This window comes from Mytilus trossulus, chromosome 4 (genome assembly GCF_036588685.1).
Source record: "Mytilus trossulus isolate FHL-02 chromosome 4, PNRI_Mtr1.1.1.hap1, whole genome shotgun sequence".
Lineage (NCBI taxonomy): Eukaryota > Metazoa > Mollusca > Bivalvia > Mytilida > Mytilidae > Mytilus > Mytilus trossulus.
The window spans coordinates 87438288-87460451 of record NC_086376.1 but is presented as its reverse complement, the minus strand read 5'-3'; the positions used below and the strand labels follow the sequence as shown (position 1 = coordinate 87460451).

Genomic DNA, 22164 nt, shown 5'->3' with positions numbered 1-22164 from the left:
TTTACCTGACCAAAACAAATCTTTTTTTTATTGAAATACTTCTATAAACTCAAATAAACTTTATGAGATATTGTATTTATTCAAAATATCCTTAATATATTTTCAACCTGTTCAATATAAAATCTGATTTAATAATAAAAAGATTATTTCAGACACATTTTTTAGTATTGTTCCAATGAATTTGCATGTTTTTGTTGTTGACCATTTATAGACTATTTTTATAAAGACCTTAATTCAAAAATAATAATATTCAAAGTTTTATTCATCAAACACACAAAAATATTGAATATTTGATCAGAAATCAACTTTTAATTTTTGAATCAGTATTAATATTGAACACAGTAAAAACGAGTTTTTGGTATTGAATAAATACAACACCACATGCAGTTTTGTGAATCCTTTCTTAGTATTGGTATAAACAAAAGTCATCATTGACTGTTCTATTTTTTGGTCAGGTAAATTAATCAATGAGTGATAGATTTCTCTTGGAAGAAATTTAAAGGTCTGAGTGAATAAACTATACAGAGAACAATTCCTGTTGTATATGTTAGATGGGACAATATAACTGCCAAAATTTAAATCGACAGGTAACTCGCATGTGAATCTATGGAAAACTATCATAGGGTTCGCTATAACTATTTTTGTCACCGTAACAAACACTACCATATATTATCAAACTTTAATAACATAAGTTATTTTGACCTGACAACTGCTTTTTTGTCCGAGCAGCATATGAAAATATTTTACAACTGAATAGTGAACGACACAAACAAGAAACATGATCAAATTTTTATTATCATTTGAAATTGTTGACATTTAATGAAATTAACATAATATATACATTTATAAAACATAACATAAGTCATCACAGAAAGTTACACAAACATGTATGTGTACAAAAATATATGAGTATTCAAAATGCAAATTTCGTGCAAACTTTATGAATCTCCTATCCTAGAATATAAACTTTTTAACCTAAAGTGTGGATGGGTATAATTAATTCCTTTTTATATGTCTTCCGAAAGGTTTGAAAGCAAAGATACAAAATAGTTCACTTACAAAAAAAATTTAATTCATGACAGGCTTTTTGAAAATTAAAAACAATCCTTATCGATGAAATGGTTAAAATGACTTTAAATATTTTGATATTATCTAAATGTAAGCAATCACAACCATTCGTAGAACATCGTCCTTTTTGCTAGACGTATGATAGGCGACTTGCATTAATAAGCTTTCGTATGCAAATAAATTGTTTACATGCAAATAATTTGTTTTCCGATCTGAAGCGTGATAAATGTACACTTTTGTCACAACGTTTCTTAATTGTGTTTCAATGGTCCAGTTACAAACAGTTGAAACTCCCAATAGAAAAAAAAGCAAAAGAAAATCTTATATCCGTCACTGACAGCAAAAGTCTCCGTTCAGCACATATTTTCAACTCAATTTCTTTCATCCAAGTTAATGGGACAGACTTGACCCTCTTCCAAACAGTCACATGTAAACAACTGTCCTAAGTCTTTGCAGAACTTACTTCCTATTGGTTCACAAATACCTAAAATATAAATAAAATATTACAAAGAATGAATAACGCAAGACACCCTTAATATACCGCTCATATATACAAAAACACAGATCGATCACGGTCGAGACCAATCGAGTTTACTTGTTCATTTAATAGAAATATCGGTTTCGATCTTCTTTTTTCACTGATGTTGTTTCTCTGGCTTGTCAATTGATGACGCTGATGTCTCTTGACATACTCATTGAGTACACTCAATATCTCAATTAACTCATTTCAGCAACAAAAATTGAGACAAAATAATCTTCCTTTGAACCAAAAGTAAAAAGGATTCAAATAAAATTTTGAAAATGTAAAATATTGCACGATGCGTATTGATCACACGAACATAAAGGGGTTAGTTTAAGATTCCCAACACAAAAATGGTTGAGTGATACATTAAACACGACGAGTGCCACATGTGGAGCAGGATCTGCATACCCTTCTTGAGCACCTAAGATATCTCCCAGTTTTTTATGGGATTCGTGTTGCTTAGTCTATAGTTTTCTATGTTGTGTCTTATTTGTCTGTTTGTCTTTTTATTTTTAGCCAGTTATTTCTGGTGTTGTCAGTTTATTTTCAGTCTTTAAGTGTGACTGTCTCTCTGTTAACTTTCATCCCTCTTTTAAACGTATCGAACGTTGAATTAGAATAATCAACCATATCCACGAATAACTAGTTTAGTGAAATAATATTTATTTATGGCAGATTGAGAAACAAGTTTTGCAACTTATATTAATCCTTTTCCACTTAACAGGTGGTAGTGCTGCTTTGAAGCGGCATTAACCTGTTCTTTTACGAAATCTACAAAGGTGTATCCATGATGAGTTTATTTAACGTGCAAGAGATATAGCACGAATAACTAAGTTAGTACCTGGATGTCCTATAGCGTCATAATCAGGTGTTTGTCCTTCTATCCAGGTACAGTTTGGATCTCCTAGTTCCTCTCCATTTGATAACCCATCTCCGTCGGAATCCCCTTTGCACAAACTTTGTGTCCATTTCATTCCATTTTTTCGGAAATCCTATATAAATTAAAATCAGTTTACCATTTTGATCTATATAATGTGGATACCGGTTTATTTCGTATTAAATTATGTAATGTCTACTTATTGCTTGTCTAACAAATCCTATAGAAATAAGGAGCCCATTGTATGATTCCCACTGCACTGTGATTACTATCCTCAAAATTTTAAATAACGTGGAGGTACAACGCAATTATAGGAAACCGTCGAGCCTTTAAAAAAGTGAAAACCCCATACCATAAAATCGTCTATTTAATGGGGCCTTTCAAAGATATTAATTAATTGAAATAAGAAAGCTCAACCCGTCTTAGAATTTCTAATAGCTCCAACTGAATTCATCAATATATATACTCCTGCCAATTTTGATACGCTTCATCCAAATTTAATCGATCATTATTAACTGATTGATGAAATGTATATGAATTTATCCTCAAACACTGTAGTCCTTTGAAGATGCTTGGACTAAGTCCGGAATATGACAGTTGTTATTCATTCGTTTGATGTGTTTAAACTTTTGATTCTGTCATCTGATAAGGGGCTTTCCGTTTTTAATTTACCTCGGAGTTCGGTACTTTTGTGATTTTACTTTTTATCATCCGATGTCAATGATGTCCAGTAAAAAAATATTCAAATATATATATATTTTTTTTTTTTTATAATTTTTTATCTTTACTACCCTATCATACTTACAATTCCAAACGGATTTTTATTGGCTGTACCGTCAAATAAACTAAAATGTCCAACAGCTTCCCAGGCCATTTCAGAAAGTTTTGAACAATTACAAGGGACAAAGTCTCCATTTGGTATATTGTCTCTAAACCATGGATAGCAATCTACATTTACAATAACATACAGCACACTAATCAACAGTATGATACAGGAAGGTCCCTAGAGAGAAAATGATATAATTTTATAATAAGAATATAAATACTCAAAGGTCCTGTCGCCAAAAAAAAATGAACTTAAATCTTTGTGATTACACATACATATTAAACAAGATACGATTTAGGTTTTCCGCTTCACATTTTGATTTCCAGATTGTCTTTGTATTTGCCCCCTTTTATTTGAGAACATGCTTAAGTGCTAGTCTAGCTAAGAATCAGGCAGTGGTGAAAACATGACAAACAAAAAACCACTCAGGTTGGCATTAATTTATGTTCAGAATGTATAATAATGCAAAAATATACCATTCGTTTCCTTGTCCTATTCTGGTAATTGGAGATAAAATTTGATTACAATGCACTAGAAATTAACAATTAAGGAGAGCTAACTCTGTAGTTTGCTATCATTCTAACCAAATTTTATCTAAAGATTTCTCAAGTTACCAGACACGCAGACACTAAAGACCTACCATTTCTAAGTCAGGATGAGTGTTGCTTCAAAATAGGATGGCTGGGTAGGTAAGTTTTTTTCAGCCATGTTCTGATTTTTTTCAAAATTGCCTGATTCGTACAAAGACTGGCACTTAATATTCATATCGTACGTGACATACAATGTTTCATAACATTACTTCATTTTGTAGTTTCAGAGAAGCTTTTTCTCACAACCGTCTCTCCACTTAATAGTATAGATCTGAAAAGATTATGTACTCTTGACTTTTGAGATTGGCTTTTTAAATTAGAAAAAAGTAAAATCACAAAAATACTGAACTTAGAGGAAAATTAATTCGGAAAGTCCATGATCACATGGCAAAATCAAATAACAATCAAAAACGAATGGACAAGAACTGTCATATTCCTGACTAAGTACAGGCACTTTCAAATGTAGAAAATGTTGGATTAAACCATCTTGTCCGTTTTGCAAATTCAACGTTTAATTCATTTGCTCTTTCTATACTGTATAAAAATTAGTTTCTTTCGTTATAGATATGTCAATGACTTGTAAGTTATGATTAAAATATCTTAAGATCACACTGTGGCTTGATTAATGACATCTCTATCAAACAACCTGTAAAATAGGCTCAAGTGGTTTTTTTAAAAAGTAGGTCGATACACAACTTTTTTGTTTTGTTTTCATTCGTTTGCACTTTTGATTATGTATAACATGCATTTTATTTCATGTTGATGATAAATGAAATTATATTTCGGAGGCTTTATGAAAACACATACAGTTCTATATATATAGGCTATTCGTTATAAGTTAACTATATGCGTGTCACACTTCGACTGTGAACAGATGAAAGATTCCAATAAAACTATAAAAAGGACTAAAAGGTAAAACAAAAAACTATTTTATTTTACAAAACGTTTTATGACGATAAAAATGACAATTAATCTGTAACATAAATAAGGTGCATCATTGGCACTTTTCTAGATTTACCTTTATCAGGTAAAAATCACGATCTTAATGTTTAACATTGTCTTATCGGGGCCTTTTATAGCTGACGATGCGGTAGGAGCTTTGCTCATTGTTGAAGGCCGAACGGTGACCTATAGTTGTTCTTGATTGTGTCATTGTGTGGATAGTTGTCTCATTGGCAATCATACCACATCTTCTTTTTTATAATTGTCGAAGGAAGATCGAACCCCAGTTTTTTAATAGTTTCTTAAACTATATATCTATCGGAGCATTTCAAAAGGGACATATAACCTTAGTTTCTTAGTTGTTTCTAAATTATCAGATGGAGGATTTCAAAAAAAGTATTTATAAATCATGTTCGTACCGAAACACTGACAACTGACCTTATAACAACATTAAGAACTAACATTTCATTATCAGGGTTTTCGACCCAGTGCTAAACAAATGAACAAATTAAACATCAAATATTGAAACATAACACATACTTGAAAGTAGTATATAGCACTTCTGTTACTGTCATCTATAGAGAATTGCTGAAATGTCTTCAAATGAGGATTGGTATTATCGGTAGACACATTTGTCCCTACGATTTTATATTATTTATAAAATTGAGAATGGAAATTGGGAATGTGTCACAGAGACAACAACCCGACCATAGAAAAACCAACAGCATTGTCCATTTATTTATTTTATTTTTTTCGATCAAGGTTTTGAATTAATATTGACACCTTTTCTATTTTTTAATAAATGTTTATTAGTATAGAATCAAACATAATACAATATATACTATTATCAAAATATTACAAATATATATATATTTTTAGACATTATATACAAATAAATATATATTTTTAGACATTATATATATATAAAGTCGTACCATTTTAAACATTGTGGTCTATCCTTATCCTTCTTTAAGCTGGAAAATAAATTGATGATTCAGATTAAACAAGAATGTGTCCACAGTACACGGATGCCCCACTCTCAGTATCATTTTCGATGTTCAGTGGTCCGTAAAAGTGAGATAAAAATCTTATTTTACATTAGAATTACAAAGATCATACCATAAGGAACATGTGGTCAAGTTCATTGGACTTCAACTTCCTCAAAAACTACCTTGACCAAAAACTTTAATCTGAAACATGCACTTTCATTTTTTATGTTCAGTGGACCGTACAATTGGGGTGAAAAGTTTTATTTGGCATTAATATAAGAAAGATCATATCATTAGGAACATGTGTATCAAGTTTAGAGTTGATTCGACTTCAACTTCTTCAAAAACTACCTTGACCAAAAACTTTAACCTGAAACGGAACAGACGGACGGACGCAAGGAAGGACGGACACACGGACGCACGGACATTAAAAATAATGCCCCTCTACTATCGTAGGTGGGGCATAATAAAACAAACTGTTACTTAAATTTATATACGTTCGTCATTACATTGAGAAGACATCCGGACTACCTTTTTATAGTAGCAGGTGAAATATAACAAAACATATTCACCTTTCAACTCACGTTTAATTTGTTATGTTTAATGCGACACTTATAACCAAGGCTTTTATGATTTTTACTTCAACAATTTTAGGTAAAAATGTTGACTGATACTAACAAAGCATAAATAATCTTTATTAGATGTTAAACATGTTTCAACTTTTTCTTCCCATCTCCGAACTTGACCTTTAAAACCTTGTCAAAAAGCGGGAAAAGGGATGACGCATGTTAGTATTGTTTACAATAAATAGAAGGAAATGTGAATATATTTCCTCAAAATCGAGATGATGTAATGATTATTACCATGACGTATGTGGAAGGTTAATTGTTCTTATGTGGAAATGTAAAAGAGATAAAAAAAAAAATTAAAACTAAAATGTTTAAATTTCAAAATACTAAAAATAAGAGGTTAACTCGGACGAAAGTGCGTAATACGAGAGATATCTTCATACCAACAATAAGCCAATGCTACTATAATTATCGTCTTCCTTAACATGTAAATAAACTCATCACAGATACAATTATTAAAATTTTGTTTTTGTGCTAGACGGGCGTTTCGTCTACAAAAGACTCATCAGTGATGCTCGAATAAAAAAGTTTAAAAAGCCAAATAAAGTACGATGTCAAAGAGTAATGAGGAACAAAAATTCATAAGTTTTGACAAATACAAGTGTAAGTCATTTTTATTGCGAACATCAAACAAACTATATAGGCAACAAGTTTTTCTCGAATTATCGTTCGTTCGTCGTCAACAGTACTTTTTTTTTAATGAACTTGACTGGCTTTGAAGTCCTCTCCAGTCAAAGGCGTTGTGGTTAAAATTGAGAATGGAAATTGGGGAATGTATCAAAGAGACAATAACCCGACCATAGAAAAAACAACAGCGGAAGGTCACCAACAGGTCTTCAATGTAACGAGAAATTCCCGCACCCGGAGGTGTCCTTCAGCTGGCCCCTATACTAGTTCAGTGATAATGAACGCCATTCTAATATCGAAATTGTACACAGGTTGCCTATATATGGTCGTTTACAGCTACAAGTTTTGTTATTTTTTAGAGCAATTATTTGATCGCCAATCTAGTTATAAAAATGTATTTGTAGTGATTATTATTTTACATATTGTTTCATTTTTTCCTCCCTGAACATTGATGAAATGTATACCAATAATGGACATTAAAACAAATAACTAGCAACCAATTCAATCATTAAATATGTCAACAGCGTTTGAATAAAATCAAACCCTTTGAAATTTATGAAAAAAATATGTAAACAGACCTAACAACACTATGTTATTGCGAATCAAACTGGAATGTTCAAAATCGACGATTATAAAGCAATTCAATTTTACTACGCACATGCACTTCTTTTCAAATCTGAGCTATTGCCTATAATAGTTGACATAATAAAACGTTTATTGTGTAACCTCACCATACGAGTCTCTTTCAAATCAATAACTTTATCAGCGGTTGCCTTTAATCATAACTTAGTGTTTTTTGTGTCGTTAATAGAATTTTGAATTGATGCCAGTTAAAAATTCAAACTGTTCTAGACGAAAAACTAAAGCTTGATATGTTTCGTTTACATTGGTAAGTTGTTGAAGACCGTCCATATGTTAAAATCTAGATGCCCATGGTCTTTTAAATATTTTTTGGGTTATATTTTTTTAGAGTTGGCCTGTTGCATTCTCGTTGGCGTATTCCTCAATCCTACTCTCTTTGTTCATTTTTCGCACCATAACACCATTAAATTTGATAATATATCCTGCATTTATCATGCTTAGTCTAAACAGAGAGACACCTACGGAACTATTGAAGGATATGATTTTAGAATAACCATAATACATTTATCGTGTTATAACGCCCTTAATTTTATAGTATAATACATGAAAGCAGTAATAAAATGAAGCATAAGTTGTCGTTTGTTTTTAAAACAAACTACCTGTGAACTAATAATCCATATCGCAAAAGTGGTCATGAAGCAAATTGTCGAAATTATCCTTATTTGGAAACGTAGATTCACAAATAAACACAAAGGAATCATAGAAAATTACTTTTATCCTTGTTACATTGACAAAGACAAGAAAATATAAGCTTATAAAAAACAATCATTTGAAGTTTAGTTAGGATTAATAATAACGCTTATAATCAAAATCATGAATGTTTCAATTTCATGATATAAGCACTATTTCGGAGAATTGCATAGAAAGACAACTAACGAGTATATTTAATTTGACGTCAAATGCATATAGCATACGAACAACTTAAGAGTAAGAATCTCGACGTCCAAATTTTCGAGTTATATTCATTTACTTTTAATTACATGTAAAACAGAGGCGGGAACAAATTAGATATGGCAGTTGACATTAAATGGAAGACATAGAAATAGAAATTGCAACAAAGGAGCGAACATCGTTTTGATTTTAATTTTTTGTATGAACAATTTTCTATCACAGGGACCAGTTGAAAAGATTTATAATCTGATAAAAAGACGTCAACTCTCATAGTAAAATAATACTGTGAAACCAGTTTGTATAGAAACTACAATTTATTAAAAAAAAAACGATCCACTTAATTTGACCTTTAAATAGCCTGAACGGATATTTTTCGGCCTTAACCTACAGTTTATTAAAGAACAAGTCAGAAGTTGCCATTATAAGCCTAGTTAAAAATTCACACTATATGTCGAATGATGAAATCCCAAATTTAAAGGATGCCACGAGAGAAATTATAAGTTATAGTATAGAAAATCAGATGTCACAATAGAAGATTAGGATCAAACTTATACATCCCTTTATCTGCAATCCGTGGCCGGTTCGATCTAAAGACATGCAATACGTTTTTGCTGCTTCATCTTAGCAAGTTAGTGTAAGTATAATGTACCAGGATAAAGGTGAAATGTCTACCTGTGCGACTTCAAACGCCCGATTCACAGTTAATGTTTATCTAACCATGTGTCTGTCAGGGTAGGAATTCGGTCCCAGTACTTAAAATCTTCAATCCTTTATGGGTGTATTTTACATATGTATATATAAAATCCTATAATGAAAAAGATCTGATGTATCCCTTTTTGTGCCTTTTTTTTACATTTGTTTGTAATAATGGTGATTCAGATGATAACCGAATGTTGCCTTCTGTACCTCTTTTTTGACATTTTTTCCTGTTGTGTCTGTTTGCTTTGCTCACGCGTCGTTGTCAATATAATGGAATTTGACGCAATTGTCATACAAGTGAGAGTTTTAGCTAGCTATAAAATCAGGTTCAATCAACAAAATACTACATAATGTCTGTACCAAGTCCGGAATATAACAGTTTTTATATATTCGTTTGATGTGTTTCAGCTTTTGTTTTGACATTTGATTAGAGACTTTCATTTTTCAATGTCCTCGGTGTACGAGCTGTACTAGTCGATAAAGGTATGACTCAACGTGTCGGTCGTACAAAGCAGGGTGTCTGTTTTACATGATATGATCTCATTCTGAAATGCATGTCACGTTTGACACTAGAATGTGTAACACCATTCCATCATCAACTATTGCATGTTCTTCTTGCTTGAACTGGTATTTTATATCTTTCCTATAACTTTTTTTCAAATTTAATAAAAGTGCAAACACTGAAATGTCTCACCTGCTTTACTGATCATAGTTAGATTAAGTTCAAAGTTCTTTATGAAGAAAGTCTTTACTACATCACATACATTAACATCATAAAGTATCGATGTAAATGAAGTCAATTTTATATTAACCCTGTTGATATGTAAACCTTATGATATTTCAAAACAACAATATAATAATAGATTTAAATTACTTATAGCATCACAGAAATATGATGTCTTATTAACCACGTAAACCTAACGTGGACCGTGAAAATGAGGTCACGGTAAGATGAAACCTACTAAAGGGACATGTTCTACAAATAATCATTCTGTGTCGTATAAGAAGGTGTGTTTTGGTCAATTATGGTTCAGACAGGTTGAGAATTTTTCAGTCCTTTGGTCAAGTATGGTTTTGACTGAAAAATTAGGTCGAGTAAAGGTCGAGTATGGGTTAAGCCTGTTTCGGACTGGTCGAGTAGAAGTTCAGACTATTTTCATTGGCATAGTTAACGGTCAAGTACAAATTATTACAGTCGAGTATGGTTGAGACTGGGGTCGAGTAATGTCGAGTGAAATTCAGACCAATTCAGACTGGTCGCGAAAAAAAACAGAAGAGTCGAGTTCAAATATAGGCCATTTAGACTTTAATTGCTTTGTAGTATAAAGATTTTGGAAAATGCGTTGAAGGTATAAAAAGTTCGAATGCAATATGTTGTTCTCAGTATCCTGGTTCTTTGGTTCTAAACTTCTAAACCATGGTAACTGGTTTGACATCTTGGTTGTTTGTAATATATAGAAACCCAACTTATTGGTCGTATACGGGTTCTTTTCTGGTGTTCCCGTTGAACTTTGAGAAGTATTCGAATAAAACGATAAAGTGGTTCAAAGACGCGTAACTTTAATCTTGGAATTTCCAACCCTTATTATGGAATTTCCAACATAAATCTTGGAATTATCAAATTTAATCTTGAAATTTCTAATTTTGATCTTGGAATTGTCAAATATTCATCTTGGGATTATCAACATTTAATCTTGGATTAATCAACACTAACTTTAAAATTATCAACTTTAATCTTGAAATAACGTTGAAAAAATATAAAACAAAATACATAGAAGTAAGCTGAAAGAGAGTCTAACAAAGCATTAAGTAGAAAAATCAAGGAATTTAAAGAAATTACTGTGTGAATCAATGGAGAAATGCCTTTTTGAAAAAAAAATATACCTTATAAAATAAATCTTAAATAGGTAAATATTTACCAGTACTGGTATTTAATTCTTACCAAGATTTCTGTATGTGTTGCTTGAGAACCACTGGAAAGAAATGCACCACTATTGTGACAACCTAGTAGGTATATTGTAGTCTGTGTAACAGATTGTTATTGCTGCGTCAACAATTTCTCTTGCATATAAATATTTACTTCATTTGAATTTTAAAAGTGTAAGCAAACATTGATTTCTTGTCTCAAGTACCGTGTGTTGCACTTATAAACATTTCTTTCTGTTTTTAAAACATGCTAATTACTCAGAAAATGTTTATAATTACAATAATTCAGAATATGTATTCAAACATGACATGTATTGCATTTATTTCCAATGAATCAGAAAACATGCATATGATGACAATAATTTAAGTCTGGTTTTTTTTTTAAGTTAGACAGGGGTGCAGTATAAAAAGTACTGTAAAAGAAAAGTTATAGTATATGCAAATATCATCTTTACTTTATATATTTTGAAAGTACAATCAGGTATTGCTTGACCGATAAAATGTTCCTAAATGTCAGTTTAATAGCGGCATGTTTTTGCAATCATGGAATGTGCATGAGATGCTTTCCATATCGGTACACCCGGTCTTGCTACCTTGTTAGTTCATGACCATTCGTTTCTCAAAGTTTTTGTTTATTTGTTATCTGCATTTATATCTTATGGTTTCTTACTTAGATAATGACTATTGAAAATCAGAAAAAATACTGTTGCCTTAATTTTACTCTGAACTTTTCTTAAATAAATTAATTTAAATGAAAAGTGACTAAAGATTCCATATTTTGGAATTTTGTAACAAAATTATTCTGCTAACTGAGTCACTATGGTTCTTTAGTGCCCGTACTATACAAAACAGCTTGACTCATATGGAGATAGGTCAACCCCAAGTCAACATGATAAGGACATGAGTTTCTTAACCATGTCGTTTTATATTACTCGAAAAAATATATTTTTGCAATCTTTCTTTAATTACCATTACTCTCATGTCAGAATAATATTTCGAGGATTTGGTGATCTTTTAGGTTAGAAAAACTTCATATCGATATATAAAAAGATTATAACTTCTAAACCTGAGCAACACAACGCGTATTCTACATGAATAGAACTTGTGACTAGCCAGTGCACATGTATTCTCCAAACGTGAGTATTTTGGTAGGGCAGGCGTTTTATTGTCTTTCTTTTCTCTGTGTAGTATCTAGTTCGACGTCATTTCTTTTTTGTGAAATTCATGTTGCCAGTTGGGGATATGGTGTTGTCCTTTTTTCTGGTATTCCTTTGGTACGTTCTGTTTTCTTTTTTTAAACAATAGTATAACCTGTACTTGTAAATGTACATTAAATAATGCGTTGGCCCTGGAGTGTAAATGACTGTCGGAAATGCAGTCGATTTGTACTGTTAAAGTTTGTAATTATTGAGCATTGATTAAAATGTACTGTGTTCTTGAAAAGATATGTAAATGAATATCCTTTAAGTATTTAAAATAGCTGCACTTTATCAAGTACTTTGACAGGACAATAACTTGTGTTTAAGAGTCTCTCTTAAATTGGACTACAAGGATCCATACAACATAAGGAAAGCTGGGATTGAGTTTGGGTGTAATTACTTCAAAGACGGTTCAATTTTTGGGGGAAATTTATTTGTTCATTTTTAATTTTGGAATCATTTAATGTTTTTTTTCTAAATGCTTTTTGAACTTTCTGATTTTTAACATTTACAATTGCACAGTATTGCACAATAGCACAGTATTGTGCAATATCAAGAAATCTTCAATTGCACAGTATTGCACAATTAAATGGTATTACGTCACATCACAGTATTGCGGAAAAGCATTAGTATTGCGGAAAAGCATTAGTATTGCACAAAAGCGTAATATTGTACAAAAGCAGAGTATTGGGCAATAGCACGAAATCTCCAAACAACAAGGGGCGAAAGATACCAGAGGGACATTCAAAAACATAGATCGAAAACAAACTCATAATGCCTTGGCTTAAAAAGAAAAAGACAAACATTACACAAGACACAGCATAAAAAAACTAAAGACTAAGCAACACGAACTCCACCATGAACTGGGCTGATCTCAGGTGCTCCGGAAAGGTAAAAGAATCCTGTTCCACATTTGGCATCCGTCATGTTGCTCATTTTATTACAAACCGAGAAAATAATTTAATTCGGTAGGTCACATAAGTGAAAATCGAACGGGATTATAGTAACGACATAAGGAACATATCCGATACCATCTGTGAAACAGATATTCAATAATGGTCAACCAACTTGTAATGTCGTCCGAAAAATAACGAAAGAATGATTTCAACTTAACCATTTGGAACTCTTTGTTTAATATCTTCCTTATGAGCAACACATATCTATCAATGTTATCATGATAGGAAATACAAGGCAAGGAATATCGTTTCAAATAGGAGATATATACTCCGTAAGCAGTCGCTGCTAGAATGTTGCTGCGAATGGAAAGTTCAGAATGAAGAAGCTGAAATTATCTCTTTTGTCGTAAAGTTTTATTTTCAACCGACCCTCATTGTCAATTTCTGGATGAAGTCAACAAATGAGGCAGACTCAACTGAAATTCTTGTATCTTTTATCTCTGAGTCGATGGGATAGATGTTTTCAATATACTCACCAATATTTGAATTATTCAGTGATAGAACATCATCTACTAGTATATAGCAGAAGTTAAAGTTAGGATTAGGGACTTTCCGTTATGAATTTTTGTGATTTTACTTTTTAAAGGATATAGCTAACTTTCTTTTTACTTTTTTCCTTAGAACTTCCAGTATGAAGTCAGCCTCAATCGGTTCCCATGGGAATGCTGATAAAACACGTCCACCAAGCGTAACAAATATGTTGGGGGTTGATTCAATTTTTTCTTAAAAGTATGTTGTCAATCAAGAAATCAAGCATCTTGATGATGTCAGTTTCAGAGATTATTTTGTTCAAATCAGAGGGATTTTTTACAAAGTAGGAGTAATCCCTCCCTAAGACAAGATACATGTATCTACGTTGGCAATTCTTTGTTCTCAAATAAAGCAAAACCAACTATTTCAATTGGTCCTTTTTGTTTAGAATTGGGAATACTTGTTTAAAGTGCAGAGAAGTAAGAAATGTTGTAATAATATTGCAAGATGAAAGAGTCTTAGACTATATGTGCTCTAAAGGATCAATGGATTTTTTTAGTATTCACATCTGATTCACGCCACCTCTAGAACAGACAATTTCACAATAACTTTGAAGCACGGCTTTAATTGCTGATGACACAGAGATTTATATTTATGAAAGAGGTTTCGTCGAGCACTTGGAAGACCCAGCAATACCGATATACCGTTGTTTGTAAGGACACTTATTAATAAGTAGTTTAGGTAAATAGTACAGAAATGGAAGATCCAGTTATTCATCTTTGATTGAAATAGCAAAGGAACATAGAATAGACCTATGATTATCCAGGATTTCATGTTTTGGTAAGTGTCGTCGGGGTATATGTTCAGTTTCTAAGTGAACTGCCAATACCTAACTCAATTTAAAATCAAGCAGTTTTTGTTTGGGGCTTTATCTGCGGGTACAACAACATATGTGTCATGGAGGTAGAACACGTTCTTTGCAATATTTGGGTCTTTAAAGATTGACGTAGCATGGGTTTTGATAAGGAAAAGTAGAGTTTCTGCTTAATTCTGATTTGTATCAACGACCTCACAACCTTAATCCATTCGGAAAGAGTATACTAGTATTCGTCTTCTTTCTCGCATTTAGGCCATTCGCTGGAATAATTTTCGATTGATTGCATCAGTATTTTGAAGTTGTGTTTCCAATTGATGGATTAAGGCTCACAATATTTCGGACCTTTAGATAACACATTTCCCAAGGAAGTGTTACTGATAATGTTGAGATCACCGTAAATAACGTAGGCAGTCGGATTATATTGGGATTGAGAACCAGCACAGGTGCAATCAGGCGATTTAGAATTAAAGTCGTCAATATTGAGATCCTGCAAAACATGTGTGTAGGTGAAAATGTTAGTTGCAATTGGTTTGGAATAGATATAAGAAATGATTTGTATAGACTGATCTTTAAAATAGGGAAATATTTTCGATTGAACCGATTGATAATGAAGGATATTGCCCATTTTGACTCCATCGAGACTTTTTGTTGGCAATGGTCTCCATTAAGGAAAGATGTTTTATCTTTTTTCATCGTTTCCAATGTGAACTGGCTTGAAAAGTCTGTGACTTGCAGTATCCGGTATGATAGCTGTAAGTTTTTCTTGGTTTAAATGAGGGTTTTAACCGTGGTTTTTAAACCTGAATTGAATAGAGAACGAAGTTTTGAAAGGAGTAATGAAAATTCGGGATAATGTAATGAAAACCTACTGGATTATATATTGCAGAAAGTCTTTAATAGACCGGAAACTTGACACTAATGTTATAATGTGAAAGTTCGCTTTAGCCATTCAAATAATAATTGACTTAATTATTAATTGGTCGGTGTTTAACACAATTTTACGCACTATTGTGCTATTTTTTTTTATTTGTGGAGGAGGCAGGAAAGAACCAACGATCTTCGGTAGGAAACCTGACAATCCTAAACAATAAAGGATGGAGTCAATCGCACCTGCCACATGTGGGATTCTAACTCACAACCTCAGTGTTGACATACCAAGTACAGTAGTTAGACTACGTAGACCTGTCGGTCTCCGAATCCCTTCCATTCTAATATGGAGGAAGTATCAGAGAAACATATTATACAACAAAAATGTTACATTTACATACTTGTTGTCTATGCACAAAGACGTCAAGGTCAGATGAAACATGTCAGACAGTCATGTACACCTTAAAATCAATACATTCTAAAAAAAAACATTTTTGACCTCATAACTAGTTGCTGAGATATAGGCTTACCCATGATAACTGAACATTATACGATAATGACTGATATACCCATATTTTGAGTATTTATTTCTTGTGTCTGTTTATTTACGCATCAAAGTAAATATAACGGAATTTGATGTGACTGTCATTAAAGTGAGAGGGTTAGCACTGTAGAACCAGATTTAATCCACCATTTTCTACATTTGAAAATGCCTGTACCAAGTCAGGAATATGACAGTTCTTGTCCATTCGTTTTTAATGCGTTTTGTTATTTGATTTTGCCATGTGATTGTCGACTTTCCGAATTGATTTTCCTCTAAGTTCAGTATTTTTATAATTTTACTTTTGAATACTGATCCATGACGTGAAAAGGGCCACGTGATCCCTGCCTGACAGACATATGGACCTTGTAAAGATACCCATGTACAAAATAAATATATAGTTATCTTATGACTATGACAATGGACATATGTCCTGAGAATAATGTGTTATAATAATCTCCGATATGACAGACAAAAACTTCATAAAATAAGACATCTGTAACCCAGTCATTCACCTCCTCTCAGAGACTATATACATTAATCATTGTAACAATATTTACTTTTCACAATAGAGGGGATGTATGTACATGTATATGTATATATAATGTTTATAAATGTGATCAGATATATATATATATATATATGTCTGTTTGTATGTTTGCATATGACAAATGTGTATTGTCTTGGTATCAATCCTGTAATTTTGGATTTTAAACCAATAAAATATCTTATGTTATCTTATCTTATCTTCATGCCTTTTTTTTATGAAGTATATGGCTTTATCCCATCGTACTTGAGGTAAAGGACACAGCAGATAGAGTTAAATCTACCTCATATCTTGGCATAGAACTTGACACTGAGGGGCCGTTGAAAACAAACTTTAAGACAAAACAAAATATTTCAGCTTCCTCATTCTGAACTTTTCAATAGTTTGTAGCAACATTCGAGTAGCGTCTACAAACGAAGCAAATATCTACCAGTAGATACGATATTTTAGGGCTTGTATCTCCTATCCTGATTTATTTGATAGATCGGGCAATATGCGAAACTGTTTCTGCTTAGGCAGTAATGGAAACGTTTTCTTCTCTAGCTCAGTATATATCGTAAACTTGGATATGTGTGATGGCTCGTTTAAAAGCTGAGACATTTTATATATGACAGTTCGTGTCCATTCGTTTTTTATGCGTTTTGTTATTTGATTTTGCCATGTGATTGTAGACTTTCCGAATTGATTGTCCTCTAAGTTCAGTATTTTTGTGATTTTGCTTTTGAATAGATGTGTTTTAAATTTTCGGGGTACGAAGTGCGGTTGATTTTTCCGTAAATTAGCATACCCCGAAAATCCTTTCGTGGTTCGGCTCTATTTCTTAGAAATTTTTATACTTCGAAAACATTTGATGACTCTAAAGTTATTCTATGGTACTCTTCTTTCTAGATCAACACAAATGGTTAGGCACTTGTTAAAAATTGAAACATGTCCAATACCACTACACAGAGATTTTTTGTTTACATACAACTTTTGTTTTTCTTGAGGTTCGTGTTGCTCAGTCTTTAGTGTTGTGTTTTGTGTACGGTTGTTTGTTTCCTTTTCAGACGTGACGTAATACGTTTTTTTCAACTTACGGGTTTCAAAAACCTTTTTGTATATTTCGCATCTCATTATACACAGTTGACACTCTCATAGTAGGATTTCGATCCTGGCTAATATCATTAGACTTTTAAATAGCCAATTTCATTAACACCTTTTAGAACATTTTGATCAATTCAGGGAGCTGAGAAAGGTTATGACTCTTTGACTCAGCCAATCATCTTCTGAAATCACCGGCAGCCACACGTTGATTAATTTTTTTTATACAATTGGTTCGGAAAGGGATATCTTTCCATAGAATTAGAGAAACTTGTATTCTAAACTGGAAAACCCCAAAATGTGACTGCGACTTGAAATCTTAGTTCTCTTTACATATCCACTGAATTGCAAGTTCATTAAAAGCACTTTGTTTATGTCGGGTTGTATAGTCACGAAAGTATTTACTATTATACTATACTCCCGGTGAAGAGACATTTAAGATGAACCTCTTCCTTCTCCTTTAACTTTTCTCAACAAATTATCATAAATTCACTTAGGCATTTTTCAGTTAGTGACGTTTAAATGTTTTACACTACTAATTGTTTTAGCCTTTTATAGCTTGCTGTTCGGTGTAAGCCAAGGCATCCTTACCTTACCTCTGTATCTTTAACCTCCTATATAGGAGAACCACACCAGTGTCTTCATAGGCACCAGTATGTCTAACATGTGCAGCAATATCTTCCACCTGTGTGCTTTATATATACGTGTAGTGCAGTCCAATACCATCGAATTTGGTTTAATATATACAGTTTATTTACACATTGTTCACAGCACTGATTCTTGGTTATTACACCTTTACGTTTTTCTTGTCCTTTTTCCATCCTTTTGACAGGAAACGGTATCTGGTGGTGTGTAACAAAAAGAGAAGTCGGCGGCTACAATATTCAATTTCGGCCATTAGTTGTGCATCTAGTTTTAGATTTTCCCGCAGCATTGTAATGTCCAGTAGAATTTGCATCTTTACTTTTGATGATTGCTTATGAAAGTCTACATTTCTTGAATCCTTCAGAATGGCACTAATTTCATCCATAATTGAATTCCTAGTATCGGCTAACCCTTCACATTCCAGGATAAAATGTTCCAGCGTTTCGTCTCCTTGGTGACATATAAGACAGATCAGGTCTGTTTCATTTTCATACATTTTGATTCTGTGTGACTGCAAAATGTATGTGCCGGTTAGAATTTTTAGCTTTGGAGGAATTCTTCCTATGTCTCTAGCTGATTGACATTTGATTTTTATTAGAGGGTGTAGCTTCCCTTGGTGAAATTCCGTGTAATTTAAGTGTTGTAGGCCTTTGTAGTAAGGAACCATTCTTGTTATTGACTCGCTCCAGTGTTTTTGGGTAGCTCGGTTTATCAATGTGGTCCATTTTTCTTTCTTCATAGGTATATCAAGGTAGGTGTTGATTTCATCCATGTTATATTTTGAAAGGATCTCTTTGAGTTGTATAAACCAGCTATTACTGTCCAGCGATTTAACACTGATTTGTTTTCGCGCCAGTTGTTTTTCCGTGCTGCTTTCATCTTGGTTACAGATGTTGTTAAGTAATCCCAGTGCTCTTTTGTCAATTTGCGCTTCGACGGGTAGTATTCCTGATAGAATGTACACCGCCGGGTCTGGAGTTGATGTAGGAAGTGAAAGCAGCTGTTTCAGTAATCTTTTCTGGAATTTTTCTAGTTGAAGTAGCATAGCTGGTTTGGGTAGTAATAGTTCCATTCCGTAGAGTAACACAGGGCTAATGTATGTTTTAAACAGGTGTACCAGTTTTTCTGGGTCTAGTCCATTATGTCCATGGAAACCACCGCCAAATAAGCCCTATGCACTTCTTCTAGCTTTCTTGATATTTTCCTCCACATTTAAAGTTACGTTTTCCTTCATTGATGTTGTTCGAATTATTCCAAGATGTAGTGCCTGCTTGACATTTGGCATAACGTTATTTCCAATGTTGAATATGCACTCGTTGGTATTGTTCTTTTTATGAGTTTTTGACAAGAGGTTTAACGCCACACTTGTTTGGGGCTGTAGCTCATAGCCTTCCATGTACGCAAAATCGTGCGCCATATTTATCAGCACTTGTGTGTCGTCTTCTTTTGTACTCATTAAAGCTATATCATCAGCACAGGCGCTGGCATTGCATGTTATATTACCAATCCTTATACCAAGATTTGAGTTTTCCAATCTGTCTAGTAGTGGATTTACGTAGAGCTTGTATAGGTCCGTGCTGAGTATTCCACCTTGACGAACACCCAATGAGACTTGGAAGCACTCAGAGATATATCCTCCCCATTTGCTGGTACTGGCAGCGTTTTGGTGCAGACTACTTATTAGTGACCAATGTTTGTCTTCGATACCTGCTTGGTACACTCTTCTCATCATATGGGTATGTATCACTTTGTCAAACGCTGATTTTGCATCCAGTAGTATTATTTGTGCTTCTGTTTCACCGTCATGAACTTCACGATACACTTCTTCCACTGGTAGTGCTGAGTTCATTGGTCCTGAACCACTTGTGAATCCACGTTGATATTTATGTTGCACGGCTTTTACTGATGGTTGTGTTCTATTTTTAAGCACTGTGTCTATTATTTTGCTCACTACAGGCAGCACTGTTATTCCTCTGTAATTTCCTGCATCATTCTTAGTTCCTTTGTTTTTGAAAATTGGTGTGAGAAGTCCGATTTTTAGGAGATCTGGCACATATCCTTGTTGGAAAATTTCATTTATGATGCTTTGGAGCAAGATGACCATGATTTCTCCCGCATTAACTATATGTTCAATTGTGATGCCATAGTAGTCAGCAGATTTACCCTTGTTGATATTTTTGATTGCGTTTGAAATTTCTTCCATTGATGCATCAGGAATGTTCTTGCCTTTAACCAATTGATTTATTATATGAATTTCATGTTCCACATTTTGATGATAGTCGTTGTCAATGTTGATGTTTTCATCGTATGTTGCTAGTGTGCGGAAATGTTCCTTGAAACCTGCTAGCATGTTTTCATCTCCCGTATAGCAGTGTCCATTTACATTCAAGTCCATTATAATTTCTCCGCCTTTTTTACGTGTATTTCTAACTAGCCTATGGAATAGTTTCATATTTCTGGTTCTAGTTTCCATGATCAGCTCTTTTTCGTCCTCTCTTCTTTTTGCAATTTCGACACGGACTGATTTTCGAAAAAGTTGTTTTGTTCGTTGTTTCTCCAAGAAAAGGACATTGTCTAGATCTTCATGTTTTCCTGATTTTACCCATGCATTGTAGCTATTTCGCATCTCCTTAAGAGCAACCTGTATTGCAGGTGTCCATACTTTAAGTTTCGGTTTTGCATTATACGAGGGTTTGATGTTGGAGGATTTAATGGCTGAGTTGGCCATTATCTCACATGTTGTCTGAATAGATTCTTCCAGTCCTATCTGTTTATTGTCTAATTTTTCCAATATCAACTTTGATGATGTGTCGACCATAGCTTTATATAGGTCCATGTCCATTTTGTCCCATTTTATTTTTGGGGTGACGTTGCTACTTTTCCTTTGCTTTTGTGTGACCTTCGCGAAATCAAACACACACGTCATTTGTACTGGATGATGATCTGACACATTCATTTTAACGGAGTGTAGAACTGTTTTGTTTGAGTATAGCTTTGGGTCTTTGAGAGTGTGTAGAAAGTAATCAAGTTCCGAACATTCTACTCCAGATGCCTTGATGAAGGTTTTTCCTGCATTGTTGAAGGACAAGTTACACTCTGAGATAAAGTTCCTCAAATATCTATTTCTTGTTCTTGACGTCGCAGTATCGTTTAAGTCCTCGTTTAGGTCTCCTCCAATTATTATGTCGTGCGTTCCATAGTATTTTTGATAAAGTTCGTAGAGTTGGTCAATACATTCTAAAAATTCCTCAACATGGTCTCGACTTCCTTTGGACGGTAAGTAAACTGACACAAGCAGCAAGTTGTGCGCACTATTGCTTAATATTTCTATGCATTGCATCTTTTCTGATCCTTCAGATAATGGTTTTATTAAGTGATCGATACTTTTTTGCCATATGATAGCAACACCGCCATAGCCTCTTGGCATATACATCGGGAGTAAAGGGTTATTAATATCGACTCCCTTTCCTGCATAGTTGATTTCTGAGTGCAGGTCGCTTAACATATCAATTTGTGATTGGAAAAGCCAGTGTTCTTGTAATAAGATTAATTGATTTGATTTTAATAGTTCATCGATTGCATGACCACAGGTTTTGATGTTTTTGCAATTATAGGAGGCTATTGTTAGATGTCCCTTCCCCTTGTTGCTATCGATTTGTGTTCCTGCTACATGTTCTGTTTCTTGAGGCCTGGTCTGTCTAAAAAGTGAGCATTTGTTGGTTGTATAATTTTCTCTGTGGTTGTATTGTTTA

At 33.3% G+C, this 22164-nt stretch overlaps 2 protein-coding genes across 3 annotated transcripts; both read right to left on the bottom strand.

Annotated features, from left to right (window-relative positions):
• Window positions 1-777: 777 nt before the first annotated feature.
• On the bottom strand, window positions 778-11297 carry LOC134714263 (temptin-like). Of its 2 annotated transcripts, none has more exons than XM_063575500.1 (5): window positions 11246-11297; window positions 5762-5800; window positions 3274-3471; window positions 2433-2583; window positions 778-1552 (listed from the first exon to the last, which is right to left on the bottom strand). In XM_063575500.1, exons 2-5 carry the CDS (start codon window positions 5771-5773, stop codon window positions 1440-1442), a joined length of 474 nt encoding a protein of 157 aa, XP_063431570.1. In that variant the 5' UTR covers window positions 5774-5800; window positions 11246-11297; the 3' UTR covers window positions 778-1439. The 2 variants fall into 2 exon arrangements, with proteins under 2 accessions (XP_063431570.1, XP_063431569.1); XM_063575499.1 differs by having other exon boundaries at window positions 11223-11255.
• An 8286-nt stretch (window positions 11298-19583) lies between these two features.
• Window positions 19584-21845, bottom strand: LOC134716877 (uncharacterized). The gene has a single exon (XM_063579892.1). It carries the CDS (start codon window positions 21843-21845, stop codon window positions 19584-19586), a length of 2262 nt encoding a protein of 753 aa, XP_063435962.1.
• Between the last annotated feature and the right edge of the window lie 319 nt (window positions 21846-22164).